General features: G+C 36.2%; 1 protein-coding gene and 2 non-coding genes across 7 annotated transcripts; all 3 read right to left on the bottom strand.

The window, feature by feature from the left end:
* Positions 1-1698: 1698 nt before the first annotated feature.
* Positions 1699-22149, bottom strand: CCNB1IP1 (cyclin B1 interacting protein 1). 5 transcript variants are annotated; one of them, XM_036993987.2, is made up of 6 exons: positions 22131-22149; positions 16628-16704; positions 15511-15625; positions 9071-9403; positions 4457-4790; positions 1699-2668 (listed from the first exon to the last, which is right to left on the bottom strand). In XM_036993987.2, the coding sequence occupies exons 4-6, from the start codon at positions 9365-9367 to the stop codon at positions 2466-2468; spliced, it is 834 nt and encodes a 277-aa protein (XP_036849882.1). In that variant the 5' UTR covers positions 9368-9403; positions 15511-15625; positions 16628-16704; positions 22131-22149; the 3' UTR covers positions 1699-2465. The 5 variants fall into 5 exon arrangements, with proteins under 5 accessions (XP_036849882.1, XP_036849883.1, XP_036849884.1 ...); XM_036993988.2 differs by lacking the exon at positions 22131-22149 and adding an exon at positions 21821-22121; XM_036993989.2 differs by lacking the exon at positions 22131-22149 and adding an exon at positions 16815-21795.
* LOC118967559 (small nucleolar RNA SNORA79) lies at positions 14553-14700 on the bottom strand. Its single transcript, XR_005054696.1, has one exon. It is a non-coding gene; the product is annotated as a small nucleolar RNA SNORA79 (small nucleolar RNA).
* Positions 16368-16444, bottom strand: LOC118967560 (small nucleolar RNA SNORD126). The gene has a single exon (XR_005054697.1). It is a non-coding gene; the product is annotated as a small nucleolar RNA SNORD126 (small nucleolar RNA).
* Positions 22150-23997: the final 1848 nt, after the last annotated feature.

Below are 23997 nucleotides of genomic sequence, written 5' to 3' on the forward strand. Positions count from 1 at the left end.
GCTCTCAGCTTAATTGCATGCGTTTTGTTTCATATCTTACTAGGTTATTTACACCAAGATTACAATACCCCAAAAAAGAAAGGCTAAGATAGTGGATGCCTGCTTTACAAGTTTAAAATATTTGAGGATATTTAAAGTACAATGGTAAGGTAACCACTCTGAATATTTTCCAAACTTTACAATGCTTTTATCATTTTGAACACACTATCCTAATAAATCAACACTTGGGATGGTATTATGAAAGCCATCACTAATACATATAGCATATTAATACACTAATAAGGCTTACTGATAGACTATATCTAGGATCCATACATAAAAAAACAATGTCTCTAGAGAGAGTAACAGGGGCAGAGAACTGTCAGTGAGCAAAGTACTGTGTACATTGTAAAATTTATCATGTTCATGTACTACCTATTCAAATATAAACATTTTTTAACAAAAACCTATTTGCTTCCACATAGACTATCCCTGAGACACAAGACACTGTCAAGAGTAACCAATTCAAAAAGGGAGAGTGGCTGGGGGACAGGGTTTATAAACAGTATACTTTCCACTGCATGCTTTTGTAGCTTTTGAAGTTACAGCATGTGAATTAAACTTTTTTTAAAGTAGCGTGTAATAATCCCAACAGTTTCTATTTAGTTTTAATTGTAGCTTACTTGCACTTCAAGAGATTCCACCCAGTTTCTGCAGTTGACTGAGAAACTGGGTGGAAATGGCCTTTGTGGGGCTCAAAACATGTGATAATAGCTCCTGCAGCCATACCTTGTAAGGTGAACCTAACAAGGCAGATGTTCAAGGCAGAAATCATGAATGTACATAAAATTATATCCTTAAACCATTTTCCAACAAAACTTAAAACTGCATAGATTTGAGTCTAATGGTATTCTATTAAGAAATATCTGCAAAAATGTAAACAGTGCCACTCTTCTAGTATTTGGGGAAAATTCCAGTTTTCCTAAATATGTTATGTTCATATGTAATATGTTTATTATTGTGATTTTCTAATTCATTATTATTTTTAATGTTTTTAAATTGAAATTGCATGAAGAAAAATACTTTGTGCCATAACCTATAAAATCTGTGATTAGCTGTGAAATAGGGAGGGATGTTTTAAAACTTCAGTCAAGATTTTCATCCGCTTGCCCAAACACCACTTTAACTTTGGGGCACATTAAAACACTTTTGAAGAGACTTTTATATTCTATAACCCAGAAGAAACATTAGTTGCTTACGTATTCAATTATGTAAAGCAAGAGTATTCGCTTTTCCTCACTGACAAAATATAAAATATCCTCAAATAATTTCAATGACTTTATTACATAAAAAACAATGGGATTTGTCATTTAGGGTAATTCCATTGTAATTCCTCCCAAGCCAATAAGAACAAATCATAAAAGTTAAAAGTTCAAAAGACTTATGGAATAATTCGATCCAATCCCTCATTTTACAGATATAGAAGCAAAGGCCCAGAAAATGTAAACTCAAACTTGCACAACCAATTATGGGAAAAACCACTATTAGAATCCCGATATTCTGCCTCCTCAACTGGTATACTTTCAAGTCTTGCCTCTGAAATGATATAAAGTTACTGAGAATGTACTTCAAATTTCTTTCTTGGCTCTGTTTTTAACAAGGTATCTGTGATAGTAGTCATAAATGCTTGTTATTTAATAAAGAAAAACAAGGAATAAATCTTTTTAAGTTTTTTAATTAACATAGTCTCTTAGGATCAGTAACATATTTTAAGTTTTCTGCAGAAGCACATTTCTAAATTAATACACTGAAGACAACTGCAAATAAATGAGTTAATTTTAAAATAATGCCAAATAATCAACTTTACAAAATTACTTTATCAATGTGAATTACTGTTAAATAATGACTGTTACTTGCATCAAATTGAACTCATTCACTAACATGAGCACAACTCCAAACAAGTTAATAAAAGGGCAAATACATAAATATACACAAATAAATGTATACACCTACATAACAAGGTACAGACTCATCTGCCATTTCCTGAGACCAAAATCTTCATATAAATATACAGATACAGCAAAATATCAATGTAAGGGAACACATATATACATATAGGCATAAATACCAAAACCTAGTGACATGTAAACGTACAACAAAGGTACTTATACGCTTATGCATAAACACACAGCTCAATCCAAAAAGGACAGGCAGAAGCAAATGGTGATCCAGAAAACATGCAGTAATAATGTAATCCTTTCACTACTGGTGAAAACTCAACAGTTCACAATGAAATTGAGTTTAATAAAATGCTTGTGCCTTAAATAATGGAAACAAAAAAAGAAATCAGACTCTAAAGCCACACAGCTCCTGAGGTTTTTGTAAGTTGAAAATGTGAAGACAACTTAAAAGACAATAGCACAAGGAGGTTGGTGACTCAAATCATATCACTGAAAGTGAACAGAGAAACACTCTATAGAAGTAAGCTAAATTCTTTTTACTTTGAAGGCCCTGCTAGAGACTTGCTGTTGCTCTAATTCACGACTTGGAGAGGCAAAACAGAAAAAGCTGTTACTGGGTTCAGGTGCTGTGGGAGAACCCATAAAAAATGGTCTGAACTGAAAATCTCCATCTCCACCACCCCGATTTTGAACTGGAGTACTGTCCAAAGGAAACTTGGAGTTGTTCCCTAGGAAAAAAATAAGGGAAAAACTTAAGCATCTATTACCTTACAGAGATTTAGGTACAAAAAAAACACAGAAGTCATTCACTAAATATTTTAATATAACTCTTTGAGACAGATAAAATATGCCTGATATTGGATTTAAAAAAGGACAATTGCCCCACCCCACAGTATATACTCTACTTTCTTCTGTGACGCAGTTCTCAATGACAGCCATGACCTCATGACCAAAAGTAATGTGACACCATGGAATATGCTCTTAGTAGAGCTATTTTATTCACTTGTTATCTATTTAATCTACTTTAAAGGAGTATCATATATATACATGTGCATGCGAACATTTTGTCCCAAGTTCTTTAAGAATAAATTTTTTTTAAAAGATTGTCATAGGCACTGTAGAAAATATATGACAACTATGAAAAACTGGCACATACTCATGACCCAAGATCAATTGGAATAGCCTTAAGAAAAAAATCAGACACTAATCTGATTAAATGATCATTTAACAATTTCCACTAAACCACTCCTTGGCTTCCACAAGTTTTAAAGGGAACACATAACTAAAGGAGAATGCTATGTTTGCTTCAAGACAACAATGGTAACAAGAGGTAAAAGCAAAAAGGTTAAGTGTGCACAAAGAGTAAAATGAAGGAATTAGTAAATATGAAAGAAATAAAAAAATAAATGTGGATAGTGACAAGGAAAAAATAATGTCTACAATGCCCATATACAGTGGCACTTTGACTAAATAATAATATATGATTAACTGAAAGTTAAGCAGAAACTTGTTTTTGTTTCAGTTCTTACATGTGATATTCCTCATCTCCTTACTGCATGTCTTTTCTAGGATATCATCTCCTTCCCCATTAAATTTTTTTTCATAGCCCACAATAAAATTCAAAAAATAAGTATTTAGGAAAATCCAGTCCTAAACGCTTCACTTTTTTGTATGCCATAACAATTTATATTAATAGTATAGCAAAACTCAAGTTATATCAAGAGTAATACAAAGGGGAGAACTCAGGAAGAGATATAAGATTCACTGCCTCCACCAAAGGCACCTAACAAACAGAAAAGAGTATCATCCTAGACTGTGCACTTTCAGAAGCAAGAATCCTATCTGGATAATCTCCATATCCTCATGGCCTAGGATTATGCCTAGCAGCCTGGCACATGAAACATGTTTGATAAATACTTGATGTGGGTTGAACAAATAAACAAAACAACAAACCAACCAACCAGATACTAACTTAAGAATTGTGCAGTCAGTACTGCCATGTGAAAAACACTGAAACATGACCTTCTTGGAGAATAGCAAATGGTTAAGAGTATGGGCTCAGAAGGTATCTGTGTGAGATTGACCAATGTACTTACATGTTCCATGCCTCCATTTCCTCATCTGTAAAATAGAATAATAATAATACCTACCTCATGAAGTTTTAAAAATAACATGAATACACATAAAACTATAATGGTGCCTATCACTTAGTAAGAAATCAGTAAATGGCAGTTGTTATTATTCCTATAATTAATAGACTTTCATTTAAAGTAGAAACTTACAAACTTTTATTTTGGAAACAAACTATCTGTTCAAATTGAAGATGTAACTTTAAAGCAAGCATATTAAATAGACAAAAGCAAAGATGTACAGGTGAGTACATGGATGAAGAACCTAGAGCCTATCACCACCCTAAGCCTTTGGAGTCTCCACTGACCACTTGGAATTGTGCAGAGCCAGTGTGAAAAATCACTGATTTAATAAACTGATACTTGATACCACATGTCCTTTCTTACCTAAAGAGACGCCAAAAACACCAGATTGTGCAGTCATGGATGGCTCAAGGGTACCTTCTTGGTTAGCAATAGTGATGTTTCGTAGCCTAAGGCTATCATAAAGACCTTGGAGCTTTTGATACTGACGATTTCGCTCCATAAGTTTCTCAGAGATGTCACTGAACTTTTTCTTGTACTCTTCTAGCACTTTCTTCATGGAGGTGACCTCCCCTTTCATAGCGGTCAATTCTACATCTTTGCTCTGTATTTGCTGAGTATATATCTTCTCCATCTGTTTCAGATGGCCCTCAGCCTTGGTGAAATTGTATTCTTGATAAAGACGCTCTTGATGTACCTATCCCAAAGAGAAAAAAGATTTTTAAAGTAGTAAGTACAAAGTTGTATAATATAAAACTTTATACAAACCCAAAAAGAAAAGAAAGATGATTATACTGGGATGTTATTACTTCAACATTTAGAACCAGTTAAGAAGTAATCATGACATAAAGTAGGATGGTTACTATGGAAAATAACATGTCACAAATGCATAGAAAAAAATCTAGAGGAATAATGTCAAACCACTACCATTACATGAACAAAAGAAATATTTGTCTAACCTTAACAAATAACATGTAACCCAAAGGTTTTTAAGAAATATAATCCTATATTTAAAATAATCGACAGCATGGTAAACAGATTATAAAATAGTAAAATAGCCTCCAATTATTTCTGACTCTTGGTATTTATATTCTCCCCTTGAGTGTGGGCAGGACCCAACCAGAATACAGGAAAAATGGCAGGATGTCACTTCATGAGTATATTACATAATACTACAAGGTCTGTCCTACTAGCACATTCTCTCACCTGCTAGCTTTGTGGATACAAGCAGCCATGTTGGGAAAACCAACAGGGCAAGTAACTGAGAGCAGCCTCTGGGCAACAGCCAGCAAATACTGAGTCACAATAAATCTACACATGACTTTTTACCCTTCACAAAAATTAATTCAAAATGGATCACAGGCCTAAATGTAGAATTACATTTCTACATGTTGATAATGGGAAAGGCTACCTAAACCAGTGGAGGGGAGGGTAATAAATGGGAAATTTCTGTACCTTCCTCTCAATTTTGCTATGAATCTAAAACTGCTGAAAAAATTAAGTCCATTAAAAAGCAAAAGGCCCTCAGTCTAATAGTCCATTAGGAAGTGAATGTTGCCAACAGAACTATAAAATTCCTAAAAGATAACATAGGGGAAAATCTAAATGACCTTGGGGTTAGTGGTGACTTTTAGATACAACACCAAAGACATAATCTATGAAAGGAAGAATGATAATCTCGACTCCGTTAAAAAATTTCTTCTCTGTGAAAGACGATGTCAAGAGAATGAAAAGACCTGCCACAGACTGAAAGAAAATATTTGCAGAAGGCATATCTGATAAGACTATAATTATCCAAAATATACATAGAACTCCTATAAAGAAACAAACAACCCAAACAAAAAATGGGCCAAAGACCTTAACAGACACTTCAGCAAAGAAGATAAACAGATGGCAAACAAGTGTATGAAAAGATGCTCCCTATCATATACAGTCAGGGAAATGTAAATTAAAACAATGAGATACCACTATACACCTATTACAATAGTCAAAAGCCAGAACATTGACACGACCAAATTCTGGCAATGATGTGGAACAAAAGGAACTCTCATTCATTGCTGGTAAGAATACAAAATGTTACAGCCACTTTGGAAGACAGTTTGGCAGTTTCTTCCAAAACTAAACACACTCTCACCACACAATCTAGTAATCATGCTCCTTGATATTCACCCAAAGGAGTTGAAAACTTGAATTCTACACACAGATGTTTATATCAGCTTATTCATAATTACCAAAACTTGGAAACAAAAAATATCCTTCAGTAGGTGAATGGATAAACTGTGGTACATCTAACAATGGAATATAATATTCAACACTAAAAGAAATGAACTATCTAGTCATGAAAAACTATGGAGGAAACTTAAGTGCGTATTACTAAGTGAAAGAAGGTACTCCAAAAGGCTACAAAACTGTATGATTCCAATTATATGATGGTCTGAAAAAGGCAAAGCTAGGGAAACAGTAAAAAGATCACTGGTTGCCAGAGGTCAGGGAGAAGGAAGAATGAAGAGGGAGTACACAGGAGGATTTTTTATGGCAGTGAAACTACTCTGTTTAATACTATCATAATATGTCAGTAAATATTAGTCTAAATTCATAGAATGTATAACACAAAGAGAGAATCCTAATGTAAACTATGAACTTTGGGTGACAGTGGTGTGAACAAATGTACCAAGCTGGTGGGGGATATTGATAATGGGAAAGGCTACCTAAACCAGTGGAGGGAAGGGTAGTAAATGGGAAATCTCTGCACCTTCCTCTCAATTTTGCTATGAATCTAAAACTGCTGAAAAAGTTAAGTCCATTAAAAAGCAAAGGGCCGTCAGTCTAATAGTCCATTAGGAAGTGAATGTTGCCAACAGCCACATGAGCTTGGAAGCACATCCTTCCCCTGGCAAGGTTCAAATGAGACTGTAGTTCCTATCAACAGCTTGACTGCAGCCTTGTGAGACCCTAAGCAGAGTCCATATGTGGACTCTTGATCCACAGAAACTGAGACAATAAATGTGTGTTGTTTTAAGCCATTAAATTTGCTGTTTAAGCTAAACTTATTAAATTGCAATAGAGAACACTGCACACAAAAACCAAATCTGGTGTATCTTTCACTTTCCTTTAAATATTGAAAGAAAGTAAAATATGAACACTCTCCTTTTCTTTAAAACCATTTTTAATTTTCCTATTCAATACAGTTCGATATAAGTCCACCAACTCTGGGTTACCCCCTCCTACATGTGGTCCTTTAGCATTTTGTACTTCTCTTAACATTGTAGGCATTATAACTGTATTGTAAATATCTGGGGTTTTTTTCCTACTAAACTATAGCATCCTAGAAGCTCATCTGTTTTGTTCATTATTGTATATCCGGCACCTAAGAAGGTGCATGATGTATAAATGTTTCCCGGTACTCAAAAAATATATTTTGAATGACTAAGAAAAAATGAATAAATGAAGTAAAGAAAAAATTCATTTCTGGCTACCTAACTCATTCACTGGTTTCCACCATATCTGAAAAAATGAAAACAATACCACAAGTACATGTTCAATCAATACTATGCCCAAAATGGTAATCTACTTAAAAGATATAGTATCTATTCATTCAGTCTAAGTATTTACTAAGATCAGCAAATATGGTGGTCACTGAGGACCCAGAGAGATATAGGATTCAAAACATGACCTAAAGAACTCTTCCAACTAGAGCTGATGAACAAGTATGTAAGCAATTACAGTTCAGTATAAGTAATACAATAAAGGTAAGCGTAAGATGATACAGGTACTTATAAAAAGGATAACTTACCCAGGAAAATATAATGAAAATATTTACTTAACAGATGACAAATAAAAACTTTAAGAGGCATTATAATAAATGCATATACAAGATATAATATACTCAAGGATATGATTAAAGTTTTCCATAGGAAGGACTTTCTAAGAAGTCACCAAAGGCAGAAATCATAAAGGGAAAGATTTATGGATATGAATTTGATGATAAGAATGCTTATCACAGGCCATTTTTTTTAATAACTTAGAAAAAATTATGGTACAATGCAATCATCAGTATTATGATTTTATCAAATACACAGAAATTTTCAGCTTCAGTATGTTAAAAAAATCAAAGACTAATAAAAGTGAAAGAACAAAATTTCTTGCAATATCTAAGTATATACAAAGAATTCTTACAAATCAATAGGAAAAAAATACCTACATCAACTAAAATACGCGAACTGAAACACGCAATTTATAAAAGAAAAATATATTTAAAAAATACCAAAAAAATGTGTTCATCTAAAAGTAACCCAAAAAATACATAAGGAGCAATGGGACTCCATTTTGCCCATATCTAACTGATGAGAAGACAGCATGGAAAACCAAGCACCCTCATACACTTCTTAAAGGAACACAAACTGATATGGACTAACTGGTGGGCAATTTAAAAATACTGCAATATTTAAAACTTTGAAATGCATTTATCCACTTTAAGGAATTTAATCTCAGCAAAAATTAAGTATGTGAATTTGATGATGAGCATTTTTTATAACTTAGAAATAAGTTATGATACAATGCAACTATTAAAATTATGATTATAGGAGTTAATTTTAAAATATTTAGTAAAATGTTCATAATATTTTAAGCAAAATATATTGTCAACTTTGCCACAAAACCAGTGTGGTATTATCCTGTTTGTACAGACAAAATATTTAAATACATATATTATGCACAGAAAAAGTATAGTAAGACATAAACAAAAATATTAACAATGGTTATCTCTGATGAAATTATGGGTGATTGTTAATTTTCTTCCTTTTGGATTTTAAGCAATAAATATATTACTTTTTTAAAAAAACAATTTATTAAAAGGAAAGTTTTCCACATACTCATAAGAAGCAAATACATACAAGTAAAGGGAAAACATTTGACCCTTCCTCAATATTCAAATAATATGCCTCAAATTACATGCCCTACACTAGCCTAAATACTAACCTGGTATGTCCAGAAGGCAAGTGCTCGGGAGCTGATGTCCAATACAATCTCTGGTCGAAGTCCTGCCAACACCATGGCTTTATATTCCTCTGATGGACTGAGCTCTGTGCGGACAATATCTAGCTTTCCAGAAAGGGTACTGTTGCAGGCAGGGCAGACAGCTGGTGAGCGACTAAACTCACCGCTGCCATGCTGATCACAGAAGATGTGAGAGCAGGCAGTGACCCACGCATAACCCGAGAGTTTGATGCGACACTTTCGATAATTACAAAGCAGCATGTCTTCACACAAAGACATAATAGATGGTAAGGTCTACAGACGTTGAAGAGAATCCTAATAAGGGATGAATGAAAATGTCAATTAAGTCAAACTGTAGTGAAAATGAAATAATGTTTTTATTTTATTATAAGGTATTTTTTGTATTTATTATAATCAATGTTATATTAATTTGAGTCACTCAACAATATTAATTGTACTCCTCCTTTATGCAAACCACTACAAAGTCCATGAAGAAAAGTTCTAAAAGCTAAATACACAGGTGATTCCAATCTTACTAAAGCCAAAAGTAATATGTGAATGGAAAAAAAGTTTAGGAACATCTACAAAGTACAAACAAAAATTAGTGTTTTTTGCTATTCCTCAGTACGTAAACAAAAATCAAAATGTATTGCCTATTTATGTTTGCTAGAATATTTTAGTATCACTTCTCACATTTGGCAGATATTTTAAAAGTCCAGGTACTGATTTCAGCCGCTTTTTAGTGCAAAGCATTTAAAGTTACATTGTTAGATTTTTCATATGTACTGATTTGATTCTTTACCTATGTTGCCTTGACTATTTTTAAAATAGTAGTCTTATCATATTAAATGAAAACCTAATTCATCGAACTGACCACTATGAAGCCTGAGCATCTGTAAAATGGCAGATAAAGTGTTTTGTCATCAAATAATTCACCTATTAATATATATACTAGTCAATGCTATATTTCCATTTAAAAACATTTGTAAATGTAAAAAAATGCTTTTAAATTATTCATCAATATAGTGTCCACTCTCATTGGAGTTTTACTAATCTAAAATGGGCAGCAGTATTTTTTACATACCAAGTAAGTCATATATTGTATAAAACAATAGTGACACACCAATTAAACACCAAGGAAAAATGTTCACACTTATCAACGACAAATTCTGTCAAGAATGTTGCCTTATTCATAGGGGCCAACGAGGACGCTCTGCCACCTTTATTCCGAATGTCCCCGCTCGGGGAGCCCCCACAGGTAAATGGCCACTGGCACGCGAAGTGACGAGGCCTATTTTACCTCTAGCAGGGCCGCAGAGGGGGCAGACAATACAGAACAGTTTAGAAGTCGAGGCGTTTCTCAAGGCAGAGCGAGAGGTGCGGCTAATGCCAGTTTTTCCATGAGGAAGGAGCGAATTTAAGTGAGCTGTTCAAATAACCCAGCTAACTTTTTGAGAATTAGATTCACGGAAACTTCACCTTGTAATTCTCGGCCCACTTCCTGCGCTCTCCAAAAAAAACTATAGTACCATAAATACCTATGCTGAGGAGCCTGAGAAGCGCGGGAAAACGTCGCGGCCTCTACTACGCAACTAACGAGGATGGGCCGCCACATCAGAGCGCAAGCGCAGGCTCGCCTCAGAGCCTGCTGGGGACGGGGCAGGACGGGAAGGGAAGGGGCGGGGCGCGGGTGTTGGGGCAGCCCAGCATCCTGGGACCCGCCAGCCTGTAGTGTGTAGATTCCGGCCCGCGCCCCAACCACGCAGGTGTCTCTCAGCTGCTATAAAGCCGTGAATCCGACTGAGTCTGGTATAGGTTTCCAAGTTGGGAGTACCGTACAAATCGTCAATGGGTGCCCTTTACCGGCCTCGACTGGCACGAGTATACCCTAGCTCTCACGGGTGTTAACAATTGACGAAGTCAGCTGAGAAGCTAACAGGGGCAGATTCGTAAGAGTGGAAAACTTAAATGCCTGGATTTAAAATTTAATACATTAATTTGAAAATGAATTCAGGTAACCCCCAAATCCTTGTCACCATTAACAAGTGGTAGTTTCTTTTTGTTTTATTTTCTAAGTCCCCGGGTCAAAGATAAAGCAGAAAGCTGATTTTGCAGAACCCTGTTTACAGCAGCTGTCTCAGGATGAGGAGGAACTGATAAGAAAAACAAAGCACAATTGAATTAGGGCTGTGTGCCAAGATCCTTGCAAATTGCTCCTTCCTGTGTCTGTGATCATCAACACCTTGGTCTCTCCCAGGATTTCACCTTTAGAAGCCCTGACTGCTTGTGCTTTCAGGGAAGTGGTCCTTGAAAGCACTTGCCTGCCACTTCCTCATTTGCTGGCAACTTAGTATTATTCTTTCCTTTCCTCAAAACCTTGTCCTGTTCTGTAATTCGAGTTTGTTGACAAGGACTGGTTTTTGTTAACAGCTTGAGTTCTGGCCTCTGGGTGCATGGAAGTGTTGGTCCTGAAAATTGGGCAGCACACTAAGTAGTTTCAGAAAATTCCCAGAAATGTATGATACCCACAATGGGACAGCTATGACCTGCATGGTAAGACAGATTCTGCCATTTTATCTTTTACCCATCTTGAAACAGAAATCTTCCAGCTTTCACACATTCTCTATATAAATTTTAAAGAGATTACTTTCCTTGATTTAGAGTCTGCATTATTAATATTCATTACACTTCTTGAAATGAAGCAACAGAACCAGTTGTATATTTTTTTTAGGTGATGTGCCTGTGGCCCTTCCTGGACCTGCTTGTTGATTTAATGTGTTCTACCCTAAGGCTGTTACATGTCACTTTTCTTTCTTCTGTTCTGTGCTTACTGTAGAATTTTCTGCTCAATATGTCTATTAGAATTCATATGAGAAATTAAACTGAGAAGGGCTTTAGGGGGTCCTTAGGATATAAGCCTTAGTGCTTTCTCCTTCAAACAAAAAACCTCCCCTAATTTAAACAACTTTTTACTAGGATCATCTTGGCCCTCATACACATTTCCTAAAATGTCTTCCGAGTGTAGAGTGATGAAGTTAATTCTAGTGGTACAAACTGGGATCATATTCTTTCTTTTCCATAGGTTTAAATCTTTGCTTTTCATTTATGTATGTTTAATCCATTCTTTCTAATATGAAGTCTGCATAAACTGACAGCACAATTTGCGCTTACACATTACTTACACCATTTAATAACAAGTTACTTTCATCTTTCAAAAACAATTTTTTTTCTGTGAAGTTTGATTTTGATCTTGTGTAGCTATCCTAAATACCTATCAGCTATATTATGCATATTTATGTGCAACATTTCTCTAAGTTTCAGAAATAGTTAATTTTCTCTATTATCTTTGAATTTTAGACTGTTAGCATAATCTACTGTAAAACTAATTTGATATTTGTATTTGTTTTAATAGAAGAATCAATCTATAGAATAGGTTTCATATTCTACAGAAGTTATTATAGTTGCATACCATTTGTATATATAGTTTAAGCATAAGTATTAAATTTTATTCCAAAACAGTGAAGTGTATCAGACTTCCAGTATTTGGATGTGTATTTTGTACCCCTTGCATGTTAAATATAATTTCATGGATGTACTTACAGTGCATAGGGCAAAAAAAAGGGCACCTAAGTATAATTTAGCCAAAATACTGAGAATATTTCAACATTAAATACAAAGCACAAATAATGATTTTTTTGGTATCATTAATCTACAATTACATGAGGCAGAAATAATGACTTTTTAATCATATTTGAGCAGTATGTGCAGTTTAAGTCAATGATAAATATCCAATAAATAAAATGTTGATATTAAAAGATTTCCTATTAAATATCAGTAAGCTTTTATGTATCTATTCCTCACATACATAGGTTGTTTTGGCATCCATTCTTCATTGTCCCTTAAGGATCAAACATCATAATCAGATATTAAGAGTTTAAAGTAGACTCATTGGCACACAGATACTTTAATGTACCTATGAGACAGGGACCATGGATGTAGTCAGAGTAGGGTGAGGGCCTCTGGAGGGGGCAGGGCGGGATATTTGCAGTCAGAGCAATGTAACGACATGCAAGGAAACACTCCCCCCCCACCCCACCCCACCCCCCCCCCCGCTAAAACTCTTATGTTTAACATTGAGCTCTAGAATCATTCTTCAGTGAAATAAGTTAATGTTCCCCAGATAAAGAAGAGTAGCACACGTTTTATTATGCTAAACATTTGTAACCATGTAGAAGATTCACTTTAGCATGCTAAAAGGCCCAGGTCTATGTGCTGTCTTTCCTCCCTCGGATCTGACAGGTGATTCTACAAATTGAGCAACTAACTTAGCATGCAGACCCAGCTGTAAACAGCATAGTAAAGGGCAGGAAGAATTCCATCTTAAAGATAAGATTGCATTTTAACACCCAGGAAGTTCAAGAGGCAGAGATTCTTTAGCAAGTAGACAATACCTCAGCCCACCTTGGGGGCTGGGCAGGCAGCCTTCTGATATGCTGCCAGACCAAGGCGCCAGTGTCCCAGAGAGAAATCAGGACAGGAAATTCCTTACAGCTAAGTTAATTTTTAATATTCAGGGACCACTTAACAAGTACCCACCCCTTTTTCATGTTCTCGAAAAATCCTCAGCTGCCTATAAAACCCCCTAGACAACGCAACACTATGGACTCTCTTGTCCCCTCCTCGCGTGAGCTGGGAGCTCTGTCCTTTCACTGTATCTCTAAATAAAAGCCTGTACCTTGCTCTCCTACCTTGACTGTTTGTGAAGCTCATTCTTCGGCTCCACAAACAAGAACCCCGGCATCACCTATATATATACATTTTACATCAGAGTCAAAATTTAAGTCTATGTAAACATTTAGTCCATGTAAACATTTGATGAAATGCCATTAAAATGGTTGGCATTTTCCAAGGACTTTAACAACAACAAAAATCAATGGAGGTATCAATTCACTTCCAATATTTTTGCGTACCTATTCTGCACCAGGCATTAAAGATAAGAAAGTTATTCTTCTGCTCATGGAGTTTACAATCTAGTGAAGAATCTACAAATGACAGAAGAAAATATTTTACTCTTTCCTTTGCTGCCTCTTACATTTTTGCAAGTTGATTCTATAGATTCACCTTTCTGGTGAGAAAAGTCGGCTTCCACCTTAATTTGAAGAGTCATTTATTTTCATGCTACAAAGAAAACAGTAGTTTTAATACTATCTTGATATGTGTGAACAACACTTCAGTAGAAAACTGTGAAAACCATTTAAAATGTAAACATGAATGACTTCAGATTTTTCAGTAACTCCCAGAATCAACTGACTAAAGCTTTCCTTTCATATTCCTAGATCAGGGTTATTCAAATACTACTGCATCAAAGGGGTCTCTATAAACTGTATCTTTATATTTTAAAATGTTTTATTTTTTATTTTAATCACAGGCACTTCCCTTAATCTAGAATCACCACCTGCTTTGTAATTGTTTGACTCCCCAAAAATCAGAAGGCACTAAGGGACAGCCAACCCATCCCCATGGTGCCCTGAGTGAAGATAAATCAGCTTAAATATCTGATGGACTAAAATCCCACTACCGAAGGCTCCAAGCAGTGAGAGGAACAGCCATCAAAGTTTACCTCTGACCATTTAAGTAAACATTTTAATAAAGATTATTAAGTGACTCATAGGAATCACTACATCTAAATTTTTAAAGAGCCAAGTACTAGAAGAACTATTAAATATCAACTTTTCCAGCTAGACAGACAAAATGAGGAATTAGATGATAAACATATTAGTGCCAAAAAGTTACTGGAAAAATTATCTAGGGATATAATTTTTATTTATAGGGATAAACACTACAGTTTATTATTCTTTGTCTAATTCTAGAAGTAAATTAACCTTTGGGTGCTGGGGACAAAGATAATGAGGTATAGGCCAACTGGCAGAAAGATGCACATAGCAATACAAATGGAGAATTTCTGACAACCTATTATGTGCGTATCAGAATTTGCTAAGTACTACAAAATCTATTACATATATATATATATATTTACACACACACATGGACTCTAATGATAAAATAGCTAACATCTATTGAGCATTTATCATATGCTCAACAGCGTTCTAAGCCCCACACATTAGCTAATTTAGTGTTCCAAGTCAAGTACTATTGCTTTGAGTCAGGTACTGTTATTATCATCTTTTAAGATATAAAGGCACTAAAACACTGAGATATTTTGCCAAGGTTATATAGCTGGTTAAGTGATAGAGGATGGGTTTGAGCCCAGCCTTACTCCAGAACCTATAAGTACTACACTATGCCTGCTCTCAGTATCTTTACCTGACTTCTTAAAAAATAGAATTTGTAGTAGCTAGCCATGAAGTCACAAAGATTCACATGTATATGTCAAAGCTTCTCAATTTCAACATAAGCCTTACCGTAAAATAAAAATGCTGTCATCATCTACCGTACATCCAGGACTTACAGCAGCCCAGAGTTCCAGGCTGGGAAAGTGAGATGCATGTCTAGTTTCAGTCTCCTGAAATTTCATTTCTGCAAAAGACATAGCCAAAAAGCTGTAAGTATTTCAAGTGCTGGTGCTACTTTGAAATTTTTCTGTTTCCTATATTCCATCCTGTTCTCTGCTGAAACATGCAGGCACTGGTAAAGAACAGTCTGTCCCATTAGGTTCTTAAGATAACTTTTCAGTTATACATGAACATAATAAAATCAGAAAAAACAGGTAACAGGATCACCTATAGGACCCAATTCTGGAGACAATAATTCATAGTATTTGAGTATATCCTTCCAGATGATGTCTCAAATAAATACAAGTATATAGAAGTGTTTAAGCATAAAATGGATTATACATATTGCTCTGTAAGTTGTTTTTAATTTCATGTACCATAAACACCCTACCATTTCAAGAAACACCTGTATCATAACTTATAAGTGACCATATAGTGTTGTACTATATGATCTTGACAAAATTGGTTTAACCATCTGAGATTCTCACCTTATATATAAACTAATAAAATAGTGTTAGTTCAAAATTGCCAAGTGGTTGATAAAATTACACTAGCTACCAGTGCTTTTTCTGTAGTGTATGAATTTTTAGGTTGAGGATTCTTGACCCTAGTCTATCTCAAAGATACCATGACAGATCAAGACATAACAAAGTGCTGTAGTATCAAATTCATAATTCAAAGACTTACAAATTACTTGGGATCAGGGGCTAGATCCCTGGAGGAATTCCAAACATCAGAATCCAATTCCAGGTGTTTGCCCTAGCTTTAGTCTGCTCAGAGCATGTGTTTAATCAGAGTGATCAGCTGAAACACGGACTTAACATGCATTTCATCATGGCAAACTGTAAATGACTGGTGAAGGGCAAAGCACAGGCTCCTCATCCCTAAGCCAGGAAAATACTCCTAAGGTTAGAACTAAGGCTCTTTCAACTACAAATTTCAGCCACTAAGAACACTGAGCCCCAAAACTTGCCAGGTGATTAGAACTCCAAAGGTGGTAAAAATGAAGGTTTTGTTTTACACTTACCTCTGGTTCCAGATGAATCAGCTTCTCCCTAGGAATCAAGTTGAAGTATAGTATCTGTCAACTACCTAGCATTATCTCTGGAAAATAAAAGAATAATAAATACACAGAGGTTAAGATTACATGATCTGAATGCACACCAACCTACTTCACACCCAGTCACACCCATATAGTCTCAAGGAAAACTAACCTGAAGGAAAATTGTTCATTCTTTATTTGAATCTCCATTCAGTAATATAAATTGACCCATCTGTTTGGGGAATGTCATCAAATGCCCAAACTCTGTATCAGATTAGGGCAGGACTGCTGGATAAAGATTAGGGCAGGACTTCTGGATAAAGTGAAGGTTCCTGTAGCCAGGATTCTCATGTGGCCCTGGTCGGCTTGCTCACTAGACACATGTGGGTAATATGTTGCTACTGACTCTGTGTGACAAGCTACACCCAGTGCTCTGGACGACAGAGTGGCATGGCCACAGGGCTATAGGGCTGCAGAAGAGCAGAGACTGGAGTGGTGGCAGCACTAAGGACAGAGACTGAGACGGCTGCAGGGGCAGAGAGGCCCAGAGGCAGAGACCGGCTTGCTGCATGCAGACTAGGGATTCTTGTGATCGACCTACCACCGTGGGGAATAAAGTTGGATATAAACCCTTTCACCCGAAGAATGTTTCATTGTCATTCCTCGGTCTCACTGAATCCATGGTGAACTTGCCCAGGGCTGAAACCCATTGGCAAGATACTCAGCTTTCTGTATAAATTTAGAAATTTGGGTTTAACTTTAGAGTTAGTCTAACCCACCTCTGAAAGTTGTAAGTCAACAGTCTCACAGTAAGAGAACAGGTATGCCAAAGGTAGGAGCCATGGGCTGGCTGCAAACAGGGCTTGGCAGCCATGTAAACAAATTCAGGGAGATGGGGTATACATGGCATGGGTTAATGCCAGCCTCTCCAAGTCCACAGAGTGTGTGACTACAGAAACAATTGTAACCAGTCATTAAATTCACAAAAATCATTAAGAAGACAAGGAGGAGGAGAGAGGAGGGAGAGGACGAGAAGGAGGAAGAGGCAGAAAAGGAAGGAGCCAAAGTTGCATAAGATTCAAATAAATGAGAAGGTAAACCAAAATAGCGTTTTTCTCAAAGCGTGTTTCAGTTTCATCTGAGCCACTGCTGACTGTATTTAACTTCTACTCCTGGCAAACTTTTTACCATAGTAAACTAAATAACACTTTACCCTGACACAGCAAAAAATTGGATTAGCGTCATTTGGGGCCCACGTTGGCCACAAGATGGCAATGCAAGAAAGAGGCTTTAAATTTCTCCTCCAGAGTTCAAGTGCAATCTGAACTTTCAGGACACGAAGTTCCTCACTACAGGCAACCTTCACACTATTCCTTATTCTTCACCTAATTACCAACTAGCAAGGTTTTTGTATTACACTTAATGATCATTTCAAAGTTACTACTTAAAACATACTCCAATTATATTTTTATCATGTTCCTTTTCATGCAGCAATGTGGAGATTTAAAAATTCATGACCTCAGATACAATCTAGCTGGAAAGACAAGACTCATGAGAATTAATGTTCATGGTAAGTACCAAAGAGGTGATAGAGTAATGTTAAGAAGAATCATTGTTCAAGGAAGGTTTCATGAAGAAGTAGATTTTGAATGAGCCTTAAAACTGCACTCAAAATACTATATTGTATATCTGAAAGATGCTGAGATTAGACTTTAAAACTTCTCCCCACAAGAAAAAAAATTATACCTAGGTGTGAAAATCTCAAAGACTTACTGTAATCATTTTACAACATATGTAAATATTAAATCATGTATACCTGAAACTAGCATGTTTTATGACAATTACATCTCAAAAAAAAACTGCACTGTCCAATAGGTAACACCACATACAGCAATTTAAATTAAGTTAAAAATTAAAACCCTCAGTCATACCAGTCACATTTTAATTGCTCAATAGCAACATGTGGCTAATGGCTACTATATTGGACAATATAAATATAAAACATTTTCAATCATCACAGAAAGTTCTGTTGGACAACTGTGACTTAAAGGATGGTTATGACTAAAGAAGCTGACAAGTAGTAGCAGCAGCTATCATTCTTAGAAATTCCCACTATCTGTCAGGAACTATAGAAATCATGTCAAACTTTATAACAACCCTTTATTACAAGGAAATTTGACACTCCTAGAAATTAAATAAATTTCCTAAGATCACTTAGCTATTAAGAGCTAGGATTTAAGCCCAGTTCTGTTGAACCTCCCTATTTTCACTTCACCATGCTACTTCCTGCATGAAATAAGCATAGCTACATAGGGTGGTTTGCTTTAAAAAGTAATGAGAATGACATACTGGCTCAGGAGATAGGGAACTGAGATGTACCTCAGATGTACTCCTTTCTTTTCCTATATTTGAATAATGTTTAATTATGCAAAATGTTTTTAGATCAGCAGCATGAGATTAACTAAAGAAGTGTAGATAACTAAAGAAGTGTAGACAGGAAGCAAGATATAAAGTCAGGTTTCTATAGTTTTAACAATGTCTACCTCAAAACTCCATGATCCAAGAACTTCTTACTGGAGAACAATTATAGATTTAAGGGTTCAACTTCTCATTTTTGTCTTATCTCACAAACTAAACCCAGATTGCAGACAGTCTACTCTTTGTCCTTGGCACATAGCACAAAGCCTCACACATCAATCCTGATGTTAAATGTGTGATGCCTTTCCCGAGTGTGAAGCTCCCGGAAGGATTCTAATCACGTTTCAGCAAATGGCATTCTACCACATGAAGGCAATTTCATATTCTCAGTTTTTAGGGAGCTAAAGTATTTTATTAATACCCCATAAACAGTCAATGTTCACTCCTTTTATTTTCCCTGTGGGAAGTAAGTGATTCAAAGTACTGGTGCCCATGGCCAAAAGGTACATTTACATATGTGAGGAGATACTTCATGAAAGCCTGATACAAACTACAAATTGATAATCTAAATCAGCTGATGTTTCCATTTTAAGATTATATTACTGCTCAGTTTTACTCAGTACCTACTGTGGGTCTAGCATTATGGGATACAATAGTAATTTAAAGAACCTCTTCTCTTCTTTAGATAAAAAACACATATACATGTGACACAGAGAACACTTAATGCATCATATCTCAAGTACTTGCCTTTATGGTCCCATTTACCTTTGACCATTCCTGCTGCAAATTTCTGAATCCAAGTCCACCTGACTTTTAGGGGCTCCACAGCAGATAGATACCACCTACCTCTTAGGACTGTTGTGTAGAATAAATATTTGAGGTAAAATAAATATAAAATACTTTGCACAGTAGCTGGCATGTAGATATTCTGCCTAAAAATTTCAACACTTTCACAATAATCTTGAAGCCAGGAAAGTCATTCTATTCATAATGGCTCTTCCAAATCCAAGATACTGTGTCTTTCAGGAAAAAAATTTTAAAAATTTGCTTCCCCCTTTTCCTCATTCCTACTTAACAATGGAGACTCTGATATATTCTATATAGTTAATCTTTAATAACAATAGCATCTTTCTATTGAACTAATTTTTCTCCTCATCAGCAAAACCTCCTAACTGGAGAACTTGCCTCTGAAGACTTTTAAAATAAATAGTTTTGGCAGAATTCCCACGGGCCCTTATTTTACATGTTTACATTCCAAAAACATTTGTTTTTCCTAACTTAATGCTAAAATATATGAGCTTACTCAATGTCATAGTTTCAGGTAGATATCCAGCATGCCTTTTGCTAAATAAACACTGGAAATGTGGCTTCTCCACTTCACGCTGTTATTACTTCTCAGCAATTAATGTGTGTTTCACAGCAGAATAAACCACCCCCCTTCCTTAAACTTAAGTGGGCAAAGATATATTCACATAAGAACCATCAGCATGCTTTTGCTTTTGATAGAAAAATCCTTTTTTGATCAGTCTAGATATTTAGGGTTTTAGTTGGTTTCTAGTCATCATTGGTGCACAAACTGAATACAAGTAATCGGAAGCACTGCATATTTAAAGTCCTTATTAACTACACATCAAAGCCCAACTGAAACATGACACGTGAAACATGACTTATGTATAACATTATTCATTCATTTGGGGAAAATAACAAGATTATAAACTACCTAAATGTCCACCAATAAAGGGTAAATAATGTATATACATTAGATTACTGTACTGTACTACTTTTACTATACTATAATGAATGCAGACCTTTATTACTCACTTGGAAATCTTAAGTGGGAGAAGAAAGGTACATGTTACAGTATGTATAGCAGAGGCAAGGGTTAAATATATGTATTTCCTTACATCCACATAAACTGTTTTAGGAAGGATACACAAACTTAACAGTGTTATTGGGGAGGGAAATCAGGTGGCGTAGGAGACTTTGCTTTATGAACATATACGCTGATCCCTTTTTAATCTCGAACCATGAATGTTCATGAATATAACCTCTTCAAAAAATAACATTAACTAAACAATAAAGCCTGAGCATTACAATGATTATGGGAGGTCTACAAGTGGCATTACTACATTCCATCTATCCACTAATCTTTCTCACCTGCCTGTAAGGCTAACCAACACATTGATTATACTCACACTAACATATAGCGGAGAAAAATGGCAGTCTGGTGAAATTACACTCCAGGTCACCAGGCAAAACTTTTCATGAGGAAAAAAGATATCCAAAATATTCACTGCTTCTAGAAGGTGCCTAGCATTTATTGTACACTGACTAGTGCCTGACCTTCCTATATTTTGATCTTCAAAAGCTGAGCCTCAGAATGGTTCAGTTCACTGACTTACCCAAGGTCACTGGAGTAAACTGAGGCACTAGAATTTGATTTAGGTTTGCAGTGAGGTAAGACCCCTGATCTTTTTTAGTACATCTTAAGCTTTTTAGGGCACCTTAACAACGGTGGTGCTTTAAATTTGGGAGCTCCTCTTAGGGCTCACTAAAATCATCTGACTTCAGAGTTTGTCTCACCAGGAAAGCCAGGATGCTCTGAGCAAAGCCCAGGGCAAGGACAACGTCCACATCAGCTCCAACGAACCCAATTAGGACTTGGGCCCTGCCCACACAGAATTAAAACTACTTGCCTGAACTCTTCCGAAGATCTACCCTCACCCAGGAAGATAATTCAAAACATCAGAATAAGAATACCTTCCCCTCCAAGCAATATGAATTCAGACGTTTTCCAGGAACACAAGCACTCTGTACGTGAAGCAGAGACTATTGTTCCTGGGTCACCAAATCTCAGGGAAGGTAGACCCAGGACTGCAGCGGCCACGTGGAAACAAGCCAGGCAGTGCAGATGTACTGCCTTCCCCCATCTCCACAGCTGAAATTAATCGCCTCAGGACTCACACACACTCCAGTGCTTGCTCAAAGTACAGGCCTGCAAACTGGATACAAGGCTCAAAGGGCAGAGAAACTCAAAACAATTAGGGAGCAAAATTAAGTTCACACTCACCAACCCACCTCCAAAACGGAAAGAAAGTGGAGAGACGGGAAGTGGCTTTGAGAAATGGCCTCAGAACCTGATTGGCTAATGAATTAAAGGCGGATTACCTCCTTCTTTACCTTAAAAGGTGCTGAAATCACTCAAGCCCCTCCTTCACCTACTGGTCTCCTGAGGGACCAGTGATGCTACTTGTACTGTTTTTAGACTGCATTTTTAAAACCAAGTTTCCTTTCAAGTAATAAGTTTAGCACAGGTAAACACAGGCTAATTTAAGCTATTTACACACATTCTTATTTAGGTGGACCTAGTGCAAACAATCTTCATTCCTTTAGGATAATTTCCCACACCTTTTGTTACTTCGATATGGTTAATTTGTGCAAGGTAATGGGTTTCGTTATAAACAGTGTGGATCCAATCAAGTTAGAATTTACCTTCAGGGTAATATGCCAGTTAACAGGCTTAGTGGATAAAGATGGGTGGTTAAACGCTTAGGTTTTGGAGTAAAATTTAGGTGTATAAACAAGCCTTGTTGAACTCAGCTCACTCTTGCCTTTCTAGTTACTTCTTCAGCATTTACTACCCCTAGCTCACATTCTTTTGTCTTGACAATTCTTCACAATTTTGTTCTTTGTGTAAATGGTATAAAAACTTCCTGCATTATTCACTTTTTCAGGTCTTCATTCATTTGTTAAGTCTCCCGCATACACCTGAGAATTCAACAAAATTTATATGCCTTTTTCCTGTTAATCTGTCTTTGTCACTCTAATTTTCAGAGGCAGCCAGGGATCCTAAAAGGGTTGAGGAAAACTTTTTCTTCCCTTACAGGAGGAAATTAAAATCTCTTTTTCAAAGTGCTGCACAAGGATATTCTGGGACATGTTCCACATAAATTGTCGTAGTTTCCAGGATATTTCCTAGCTGCACAATCTGGAATGAATGTCTATAACTCTCTGAGACTCAATTTTCTCCTTTGTATCATTAGCATAGTAACATCTATCTCGCTAACATTTTTACAAATATATGAAAGAGCCTAGCATAATGACTAGCCACAGCACATGCTAAATTCATGTCCTCCTACCTTTCTTGCTCATTCCCCAGTTCTATACATAAAGGAGATGAAAAAGCAAGTAAGTAACTGCTTGTGTGAGTTTACTTATGCTGTTTTACTTGTCCATACATCACACAGTTCTTTGTGGACGCAAGTAAAACAATGCAAGTCAGTTTTTTGCTCCTAAATTCTGTGTGGTCACCAACCTATACTCACTAATCATGTCCTGCTTCTTCACAGTAGCAATTTACATGGTAGATTTTCTTCTAATTCAGTGAGAGATGCCAGTGGATCATTTTGGAATCCCAGAAGGATGAGTGTAGGGCTCTTTGAAATCACTGTAGGAGAACTACCTTAGTAAAGAGCTTTGGAATTCCAAGATAACAAAGGCAGAGATGCACAAATCCTAAGTGTTTTAAGAGTTGAAAAGGAAAAGCTCCTCAGTCTCTGAAGTGTCCTGGAGAAGGGAGTGAAGAAAGGCTCTGGGTCCTAAGTCCATTGGGTTGGTGATCCTGAAATCAGCTGATATTACAATCCTGCAAAGGGATCTTAAAAATGTGGAGCCTTGAGAGTCTCTAAGTGGGACATTCTTGTTTTTGCTTAGCATTAAACAAGTCATCTGGCCTCAAAGAAAATTGATGACCTGTCTCTGTAATGATCTGCTTGAATGAGATCATCATTCGAGCAGCATAAGATAGGGTGGCCACACCTTGTGAGGGAAAAGCAGTAAAGTGGAGAACTCATCAGACTGTGTTTTGGGATGGATGTGGGAGTCACAACCATAGAACTTCTTGGACAATTCAAGGGAATAGAGAGCCGTGTTGTTCT

The sequence above is a fragment of the Manis javanica genome, chromosome 8, assembly GCF_040802235.1.
Source record: "Manis javanica isolate MJ-LG chromosome 8, MJ_LKY, whole genome shotgun sequence".
Classification (NCBI taxonomy): domain Eukaryota; kingdom Metazoa; phylum Chordata; class Mammalia; order Pholidota; family Manidae; genus Manis; species Manis javanica.